This window comes from Paralichthys olivaceus, chromosome 13, assembly GCF_024713975.1.
Source record: "Paralichthys olivaceus isolate ysfri-2021 chromosome 13, ASM2471397v2, whole genome shotgun sequence".
Classification (NCBI taxonomy): Eukaryota; Metazoa; Chordata; class Actinopteri; order Pleuronectiformes; family Paralichthyidae; genus Paralichthys; species Paralichthys olivaceus.
Window position 1 is genome coordinate 9,188,021 of NC_091105.1, and position 10,476 is coordinate 9,198,496.

Consider the following 10,476-nt stretch of genomic DNA (forward strand, 5'->3'; position numbering starts at 1 on the left):
TGCAAATCTTGGACGAATAAGGAAGATACAAATGAAGTGAAAGGCTCTAGTGCTGTTCTTCTGGACTGTTTATTCCAGAGAATGTCCGTTTCCTGTTACTACCGAATACAGATGTTGAGCTCAGAGGCTGCAGTGAAATCCTTTTTTGTCAGTGTTACAGGAGCTTCTGATCCAGTGTCAGTTCCAGGCCGTGCTCCTGCAGGTGTGAAATAAATGCATCAATCATGACTCAGTCAGAGCACGTGGAAGATCCTGGGTCAGCACATGACTATGAAGTCTGGAAATGATTCATCCAATTCCTCAAACAGATATTATTCTCCTGCAGGATGGAGGAGATGGTCAAGAACATCCTCCTCGTCACTCCCATGATACCAGGCTGAAGTCCCATGAGCGTTTAAGTGGTCTATAGGAGGGCTGGAGGCTTCCCATGCAAATATTTGTTGGTCTGATCTTTCCAGGCAGAAGGGGCCAGGAGCCAAAGGGGCCAGACGAATTCCCGTAAATGGGGGGAGAGACATGGAGTGGGGAGGAGGGGAGAGAGAGAGAGACAGACAGAGAGGGAGTCAGGAGGGGAGGAGGAGTGACAGCGCAGTGTGTTAAAACCACGTGGTCAAACCGGAAGTAACCAAACTCCGCCCCTATGCCAAGATGTCTGCGCCCGACGAAGACACGTTTGCCGAGGAAGGAGGTGACATGGTGGAGATGGACGAAGCCGGCAGCGACGACGACGAAGGGGTAGACATGGAGGACGAAGGAGCCGGCGGAGAGGGCGAAAGGAAGGTGTACGTGCCCGGCATCGAGCCACTTAAGCCCGGAGAGGAGCTGGAGATGGACCGCTCCGCGTACCGCATGTACCACGAGTGCCAAACAGGTGAGTCCCGCTGCTGAAGTTTTGTTTTTGTTGAAGGAAACAATCGGGTTTGTAATTCAGTAAATCTGAGCATGTTTGTGTTCAGGTGCTCCGTGTCTGAGCTTCGATGTCCTGAGCGATGGAGACGGAGAGAACAGGGAGAAGTTCCCTCTGTCCATGCTGCTCTGTGCGGGCACACAGGCGGACACAGCCCTGAGCAACAGGTCGGTACACAGCTCCAGACAACATGGACCTCACATGCATCAACAACACTGGCACTGTTGTGATATGGTGTTAAAGGTTCAGTGTGTAGAATTTACTGACATCTAGTGGTGAAGTTACATGTTGCAGCTGAATGTTTTTTACAGCTCAACTTATTACAAAAAAATAACATTTTGCATTGAAACCTTTAAAATACAATAAACAGCTTACAAATACGTTTTGTTTACAATTACACTTCCTGACATTGAGTGTAAGCAATGATGACATAGTTAATCTATAATGACAATTAGCTTTAGATGTAGCCACATACAGACACATTCATTTGGTTATTAGTTATTTTTTAACTCTTGGGGTAGTGACAGTTTTTTTTGGGGGGGGGGCATTGGTACAAGTGACACATTTAAAAGATGAGAGAGTACAAGTAGAGCCTTTTTTTATTATTGCAAAGTTTCAGTTATGTTTTAACATCAATCAGATGGTGTTGGGAAAAGTTGGGAACTTTTCCATAAAAACTTGAAGTTGTTTCAGTCGAGTGGTTAATTTCAGGCATTTGTATATTATTCCGTTTGTTGCTAAAACACCAGACTTGAGTACAGATATCAGACGACTTTGAAGACATAATTCCTTAACAGCTTTCTATCCTATATGGTGGCAAACTATTTTAGACCACTAAAGTGCCTCCTTGTACTCTATACAGACTTCTCATCATGCGCATGTACAACCTTCATGGAACAGAGAAAGAAAAAGAGGGAGAAGAAAGCAGTGATGAAGAAAGTGATGAAGATGAGGAGGATGAAGACAAGAAGCCACAGATGGAACTGGCCATGATGCCTCACTATGGAGGAATTAACAGAGTCAGAGTAAGTTGACGTTTGCATGAGATAAACCTTTACGTCTTCAGTACCAGAGACTTTATTTTCATATATATCCTTTCCTAATCACAGATGTTTTACTTCTTCGTCTCCAGGTGACCCGGCGTGGTGAGCAGTCATTGGCTGCTGTCTGGTCAGAGAAAGGACAGGTAGAAATATTTGACCTCCGACCTCAGGTGGAGGCTGTCCACAGCTCTGCTGCCATGGCAACTTTCATGAAACAGCAGAAGGAGGCCACAGCTCTCTTCAGCTATGCAGGTCACATGACTGAAGGCTTTGCAATCGATTGGTCACCCACAGTTCCTGGTAAGTGAGTCTTTTAACCTGTGATGAGATTTGCAGATGAAAAAATACTCAGGTTAACCTCGTGTAAACATGCCCTCAACTGCACTTGGTCTACTTTTAATGTGTGAGTAACATTAGAAAACACTGTGCTAAATATAACATGTCGATTCCTCTCACACTCTGAACTGTCTCACCCTGACACCTTAAGAGAGTTTTGTATAAGACAAAAGTAATTGCTGCGTCTTTTTCACAACGTCTGTTTGTTTTCCAGCAAAATGCAATGTAAGTGAACTAGTTATGAGCAGGGAATCATAAAATATCGGCTTTACTAACATCATAAAAACCTTGGCTCCAGATCAGCATCAGATTTTTTTCTTGGCTCATGGAGCAACTTTCGAATAAATCCGATTGAAAACTGGGTCAATCTGGTAAATATGACACTTAACCAAAAAAAGTTTGCACTGCAAAATCATTGGCAATAATTTAAATACACATGATTAAATTGTGCACAACCACAAAGAATATAACATGAACTGAGATGAAATATTTTACTCAGAAAGATCATAATTCCTGTTAAACATATAGACGCAGTCATATTAATTGTAAAATTTCCGGTTCATGAGAAAAGTGTAACAGCAATGATGTGTGTGTGTCCACCAGACTCTTATCTGTGTTTATATGAACAGGTCGTCTCGTGAGTGGAGACTGCAAAAAGAACATTCATGTGTGGGAGCCGCAGGAGGGCGGGACTTCGTGGCAGATTGACCAACGACCTTTCAGCTCCCACACCAAGTCTGTGGAGGATCTGCAGTGGTCCCCGACTGAGGCTACAGTACGTTATGTTTTGTTTACGTTATAATTAGTTATGTGGATGGTGACACTGGTTTGTACTGATGTGTCAATGCAAGTGAAACCTTTCTGTTATTTTTCCCTCCAAACCAAAACCTGAAGGATGCTCTGTATGAGACATGTAAAGATTATACATGCATGTTATGTGTCCTCACTGCCCACATGACCACAGTGCTGACCTCAGAGCAGGTGTAGCCCCACTGCTCCTGAAAACCTTCATTCAAATGCAGAGGATGAATTTACAATGTTGAACTAAGTTTACTAGTTCAAAATGAATGAATGAAATTAACTAGAAGGGCATATACTTTCATCCATGGAGTCGTTTCCCTCCACACTGTCAGAACTTGCCATTTACTGTTTAGTCCTGTGTACCTGTCTCTCACAATCTCAGTGTTGTTTGTGCACACCAGCTACCGCCATAGATGTAAGTGAAACAAAATTACTGGATTTTCGGATCTGCACCAAAATGTAATGGTTTCTTCGTCGAACCATACCGCATCTTTCCACCAGGTTTCATGGTAATCTGTGGAATCGTAATCCTGCTAAATAGCAGACATTCAAAGTGAAACTGTAGCTTCCTTGGCTGAAGTATGTTGCCTTTCAAAATAACACTGTGTCAGTGTTGAAACCAAGAATCAGTCTAAAGTATGTTACTTATGTGTCTCCTTAGCTGCTACACTTAAGTGAACAAACTAGTTTGTGGCATGTGGATGTCTAACCACCACTCTGTCACTGGTTGCATCGTGTGAGTGTGCACTGTGTTTTCACTGTGCAACCTAATTGGTGTTGACTCATAAACACATTCCTTCAAAACACTAAATGACTAAACAAGTAGAAACAAGCACAACACAGTTATTTCCCTTAATAATGAACAATTTGTCTTTTTAATATTTAATCCAAAGATCATATCTCAGAATCTGTTCTCTCTCTTTTGCCTCAGGTTTTTGCATCTTGTTCTGTGGACCAGTCGATTCGTGTCTGGGACATCCGCTCCCCGCCCAATTCAATGCTCTCGGCCAATGAAGCTCACACATCAGACATCAACGTGATCAGCTGGAACAGGAGCGAACCATTCCTGCTGTCAGGAGGGGACGATGGCCTTCTGAAAGTCTGGGATCTGCGACAGTTTAAGGTAAAGACCAACAACATTTCATCTAAATCCAGTCTCTGATGATATAATGATTCAACTCATGCAAGATCGTCCAGACACTTACACATCTGTGAGTGATTACTGGTTTGTATGAGGATTTTACTGTGAAGTGTGTCATCACAATAGTAATCATATTGTTGCTACAAAGAAAGCAGTGTTGATGGCCTGTGATCTTACACCATTAGTTGTCACACCTGCAGTTTGGTAGCCCCACCTAAATAATAGTTAAATTTTTTTACCTGTGACACAACAGTGTGACATCTATTGTGAATATTACAGTTAGTACCTCTGTCCTAATACTGGAATCCATTTTTAATTTCAGTTAAATTAGTTTGACATTTTGTGAATTTGTACCTTTGCCGTTTTTGAATAAAGAGTTAAGAAAAAATCTTGCTTAACTTGTAGAAAAAAAGATTTATAAACCAGTGTTTTTCTTGCCTGATGTTGTTGGTGATTAACCCTTGTTCCGTCTGAACATGTAGAGCGGACGACCCGTGGCGAACTTCAAGCAGCACAGCGCTCCCATCACCTCGGTGGAGTGGAACCCCGTGGACTCGAGTGTGTTCGCCGCCTCGGGAGCGGACGACGTCGTCAGCCAGTGGGATCTGTCGGTGGAGTCGTGTGACGTCGGTGCCAGGGTGGAGGGGGTGAAGGACTTACCCCCTCAACTGCTGTTCCTGCACCAGGGTCAGTCGGAAATTAAGGAGGTTCACTGGCACCCTCAGTTACCTGGTGTGATGGTGTCCACGGCGCTGTCAGGATTCAACGTGTTCAGGACAATATCTGTGTAGTGTGTCTGAGTGTGTCTGCGTGTGAATGAGAGAGAAACAGGATTTACATTTGTAATACACATTTACTGTGTAACGAGCTGGAAATCCATGTTTCATCTTTATGGAGCTTCTAATGTACATAACTTAGCTGTGCAGGATTGTTTTTTTCTTTTTGACATTTATTTGCCAGTTGTATCTGGTGTTATAATCTTTATCAATGAACTTTCAGTCTGTATGTTTTACAGATATTTTAGACATTCCCAAGCGGATGCTTAAAATAAAATGTTCAGAACCAGAAGTCTCTTGTTTTACCTGATTTATATTTTGAAATGGAGAAGTTAAAGCTGCTGTTTGTATCTTTACTCACAAAAGAAAACACAGAATTATCATATACGTAATAGCAGCACATAAAAAAGTAATACTCTGTAAATAGTAGGAAGCAGTAAATTGAAGTTTTGGAGGATTAATTTTAATAATCAGTAACAGGTATGATGTTGTATGACTATAAAACACATTTAATTTATATTATTAACGAAGTAGTGTCAACACCACGGCCATGTTGTCGGCTTGAAGGGTTATTTAGATTTTTAAATGTCGGACTAGAAATTCCAATCTTCAGGAGTCTGTTAATAATTTTCCTTTATGCTTCAGTTTTGCTCTGGAGGCATTTCCAAAATAAAAGTCACAGCCAAGTCTGGTGATGATTTTAAAATCCCAATAATGGTTTTATTGTTTTCACTGTAATACTTATCAAACCCCAGGTTATGTGGTTTAAACCAGCATTTTTAACAGAAACACAACAATCTCTCCCTTTTACAGCATCATGAAATAAATCTGAAAAAAGGTGGGGGAGATAAACAAGCAGTATACAAGAATAAAATGTACAAAAATACACCACTGATCCTCTTTCACAATTTGGCCTTTAAATCCCATGATTGTCTCAGCATTTTAAAAATATCAGTCCAGCCCCAGAAAACATTGGTAAGTATGAAAACAAAATAACAGAACACATGTTGGGTTTAATGTAGAGAAACAGTGTCAGATTAGGAATGTGATAAATTCACAGTAATTCATGATACACAGGATAACTTTATTTTCTGACAAGTGTCTCAGGGGAGTTTCAAACGTTATAAACATCAAGAGAAGATGAGGAGACTATAATAAACATGCAATACAAGAAATAAGTAATAAGACATTGGTATAGCACAGGGTGGAATAGTAAGTACAGCTCCACTATAACATAAAGCTCCACAATCACAACGCCTGTGTGATTAGATGGCAAATACAAGACGTAGTAAAAAAACACAATTCAACAATGCAAGCATCATTCTTTCAGCCTTTCCACTGAGCGAAGCTTCCAGGAGAATGAAACAAATCAAAGTGCTACAAACGTTTCACTGTAATAACCAAAATTACATTTTGCTATTTTTAAAAAATCAAAATGGCAGTCTTTGGCAAATCTGTCACCCTTGCAGATAAAACATAAAATGTCTTTTCCAGTTGAGCAACATCGTCTCAAGCGTAAACCTCTGAGTCTCTGAAAATCCAGTTTGCATTCAGATATATTCTGTTTAAGCCTCCCACTCGAAAGATACCGAAATGCTGAGTTAAAGGAAAGTACAGTATCCTTGATTTACTCAACAGCAGAGATTTGTTTTCATGGGGAAACCATACGTGTCCCCTATAGACCGATTTCATCATCAAACTCGTCTTCAAATGTGTAGCCTCTTCCTGCCTCCCCCTCCTCCCCCTCCTCCTCCTCCTCTGAATCAGTCTCTGAGTGGCAGCTGTCGACCCTCCTCCTGTCCAATGGGATGACTCCTTCATACTCTGAGCTATGTGATGAGGCAGGACTAGGCGGCAAATCTACTTTGTGATTGATGAACTCAGTTTCACCTTCTGCTACTCGGCTCTCGCCACTCTCGCTTTCACTCCTCGTTGGACTTCGACACACCGGCTCGATCTCTTCCTGGAAGTCGAACCCTTGACCCTCTTCCTCCTCAGACGCCTGGCGAATGATCTCCTCCCGTTTGTCACTGAATCTTACTTTTGGTTTTAACCCCTTTGGCTTGATTCCATTCCCATCTGGTATCCTGCTGTCTCCCACCTGGTTTCCATCCAACCCAACCAAGTTCTTCCCATTCAGCTCATTCTGCAAATTCACAGACATCTCCGTGGCCCCTTTTCCCGGCTTGGTTTCCACCAAGGATGTGCTGCTTCTGAGACTGAACTCCTCCTCTTCATTGGAGTCGAGCCCCAATCCATCCATCACTCCTAATACGTCTCCCAGCATAGAGGGGCCCAGATCCAGGTCCAGGTCTAGGGTGAACGAAGACACTGACCCGGAATGCTGAAGCTCATCGTTCTGTGTGTCTCCTGGAGCATCCGTGTGAAGATCACTGTGGTTAACTGCCACCTCTGGATCAGCAGCTGGCACGTCCTCTGGACTCCCCGCGTCAGGGTTGGATTGACTCGGGCCAAGCGTGGACAGAAACGAGGTGTCCCCAAAGGCGTCACCTCCCCTACCGATGTGCATGGTGTGGCGGAAGTCACCCAGTGGCGCTGAGATCATGGTGGGGTCCAGGCGAGGGGCCCGTGTTGACTTGTGAAGCGGCATAGCTGTAATCAGGGTGAAGGCGAGAGCAAAACAGTGGGGGGGTGAATGATAATTTATTTCACATAGCACTGAGGGAAAGAAGGAGTCTGAGCAAATGAGATTACATTTTGAACACACAGATAACAAGTGAGCACTGGTCCTGATAAGACAAGGCGGCGTTAAAAGCTTCACCACATTGTGCAACCGTGTGGGGAACCGATGAGCGTTTTGGCACTGGCGTGGCTGTGACGGCCATGCTGAGACTTGTACTTGAAGCGCACACATGCAACGCTAGCACATACTTTTCTCTCCCCTCAGGCGTGTTTGTGGACAAAAACAAGACTGTAACATTCTATAGGAGGAACTTGGTGTTTAATCACACTGCTGGGTTGTGCTTCTGTGAGGGGTGGGAGGGGGCTTAAATGTACATGTCAGCAGCATGGCAAACTAATCCTGCCGCAACATTGTTTAATGAATAAATATTACAGTAGGTGGCAGCCACTGTTACTCAATATATTGATATATTGAATGATTTCTTACAAGTTAAGACACTTTAATGACATTTTATTTTCCTTATAAGAAATATAGGCCACATTACAAACCAGTGTGTTCAATGAAGACACTACTCTCAAACTTTGGATGTGTGTGAGTTAGCTTTGGGAGGGGAGGGGGCTCACAGGCCTAACTCCAACCCTCAAGACTTTCCACTGATAACTTAAGTCAATGACACTTTACATTATAGTTACATATTCAATCCAGAACTTATCAGAAGAGCATGCGGGGCCAACACTTCCTGGCGAAGCAGTGAGGGGATCGTTCAGGTGATCAATGTAAAACTATCAATCGATCACAGTAATCCGTCATGAAATCGCTCAAAGTGTGTGAAACTTACTCGAAGCTGTGTGTTCCTCTCTTCGTCCTCCTCACTGCACGAGCTGTCTTTTCATGGGGCTCTTCGCTGGATCTGCCCTCTCAGTCGCTTCCCTCGCTCTTTTTCTCGCCGTCGTTCGTGAGTCTGTGTGACTTTTTTCTCTTTCTTCCACAGGGATGGGCGCAGGGCGAGGAAGTGACGCCACGTTATTGGGGGAGAGCAGCTGGATCAAAGTGCTCTCCACACACACACACACACACACACACACACACACACACACACACACACACACACACACACACACACACACACACACACACACACACACACACACACACAGGTCAAATATAAACCAGCGAACAGATTTTTTATTTATTGTTCCTATTTACTACAGTTATATTGTTACAATTGTGGCCATTATTAATTAACAGAATACATTTAAGTAAATGAGTTTAAGTATCCAGTTAAAAAGTATCAAACTGTATCTGAAGTCAACTTAACTTTTTATGATTTTGGAAAAATTAAACGTGAATTTAAAATCAACGAGTTAAAGAAGGCTATAACTTATGTTCTAAAAAAATAAGTGATAGTGCTTCCACTGTCAACAAGTGTTTCAGCTATTTCAGTTTTATTATGTTCTTTATTTCTTTCGTCTATCTATCTATCTGTCTTTTTATTGTAGTTGTTATGGACCAGAGGCCAATAAATAAGCAACAAAAAATATATTTTTTAAGTGTCCTATTAAAATGCATCAAACTGTAACTAATGTCAACTTAACTTTTTATGTTTTTTAAAAATTAGCGATAAATATTTAAGTTAAATTAGGCATTAACTTTCTTTTTGTTCTTTCTTTCTGTCTATCTATCTTTTAGTTTATTCATGCAGTTACATTTTTAAGTCCTGTTTGAATGATGAGGTCAGATATATTCTATATTTTTTATCATTGCAAACCAGCCTCCAGCTTATTCATTCCTCCTGAAAACAAAAATCTTTAAAAACATTTTGATGTTTAAAGTGAAAAAAAGACAAAATTATTTTCTTGGAAGCTGGGTTTATAGTTTCTTCCAAACCTTACTCCATCAGGAAGTAATAGTGCATTAGTTAGGGACTATTTTCAGCAGAGGATTAATCCACATTTGCTTTGGTGAGAAGTCAGAACTGAGTCACAATGAGCTGCAGTGTGTTTTGTTGTCAATGGAGGGTCAGGCTTTGGTTACTAGACAATTCCTGTAAATTTGAGAGAATACATTGTTTGCTTTGATCTTTTTAAAGGGGTTGGATTGGAACATGGACACTAGCCTACATAAAGTGAAACACCAATGTAAACCCTACACAACCCAAACTAAATTAATTGGCTCAGAACTTTGTCTTGATTTAAATGAAAAAAGAATTTAAGTCTACCCAAATCACTTCCTGCATTCCAAGACACCAAGACAAAAACTGACGTTAGTGGTAGAATCAGTGGGCTGAAGTCACTTGTTACAGACTCTTTTCAGGCTGTGTTTAAATTCAATGTCACCCCCGTGTACCAGACAATTTCAATTGCAAACTGAGATTATTATGACAGATTAATTATGGAATGTAGTCAGTGAAGCCAACCCTTATTTAGTTGTGCCGCTCAAATGATGAAAGCATGTTTTTGAAGGGTGTCTGTCGGGTGCATGATTGACTCACAGCCATTCATTGGAACATCCAGTTAATCAGGATTCATCTGGAAAACGAAATGGAGAGAACCTGACTTTGCTTTTAACAGCAGTGGAGCATGAGAGGCTTTTCAGGATTACATATTATCTAGCTTCCTCCCAGGGGGGTAAAGAAACAGGAGCATTACCAAACCATAGGTATTCAGACAATGGTGCTAGGTTGTGAGTCATTGTTTGTGCGATCTTGTCACAAATGCTGAACATATTTGTGTGATGATGTAGCCAACAACACAACAATGGGAACGAATCATTCATTCAGCTGGCACAGGATTTCATTCACAAAGAGAAATGAACTGGAAAGTACCAAT

The 10,476-nt window shown here is 41.7% G+C and overlaps 3 protein-coding genes across 3 annotated transcripts in view; 2 read left to right on the top strand and 1 right to left on the bottom strand.

Moving 5' to 3' along the window:
• Positions 1-10,476, top strand: part of rps9 (ribosomal protein S9) — a 145,786-nt gene that overhangs the window by 106,500 nt on the left and 28,810 nt on the right. The window lies entirely within an intron of this gene.
• Positions 331-5,296, top strand: grwd1 (glutamate-rich WD repeat containing 1). Its single transcript, XM_020093049.2, has 7 exons — positions 331-871; positions 957-1,074; positions 1,770-1,932; positions 2,040-2,250; positions 2,916-3,061; positions 4,019-4,210; positions 4,711-5,296. Exons 1-7 carry the CDS (start codon positions 649-651, stop codon positions 5,017-5,019), a joined length of 1,362 nt encoding a protein of 453 aa, XP_019948608.2. The 5' UTR covers positions 331-648; the 3' UTR covers positions 5,020-5,296.
• cdc42ep5 (CDC42 effector protein (Rho GTPase binding) 5) lies at positions 5,700-8,651 on the bottom strand. Its single transcript, XM_020093092.2, has 2 exons — positions 8,487-8,651; positions 5,700-7,617 (listed from the first exon to the last, which is right to left on the bottom strand). Exon 2 carries the CDS (start codon positions 7,613-7,615, stop codon positions 6,680-6,682), a length of 936 nt encoding a protein of 311 aa, XP_019948651.1. The 5' UTR covers positions 7,616-7,617; positions 8,487-8,651; the 3' UTR covers positions 5,700-6,679.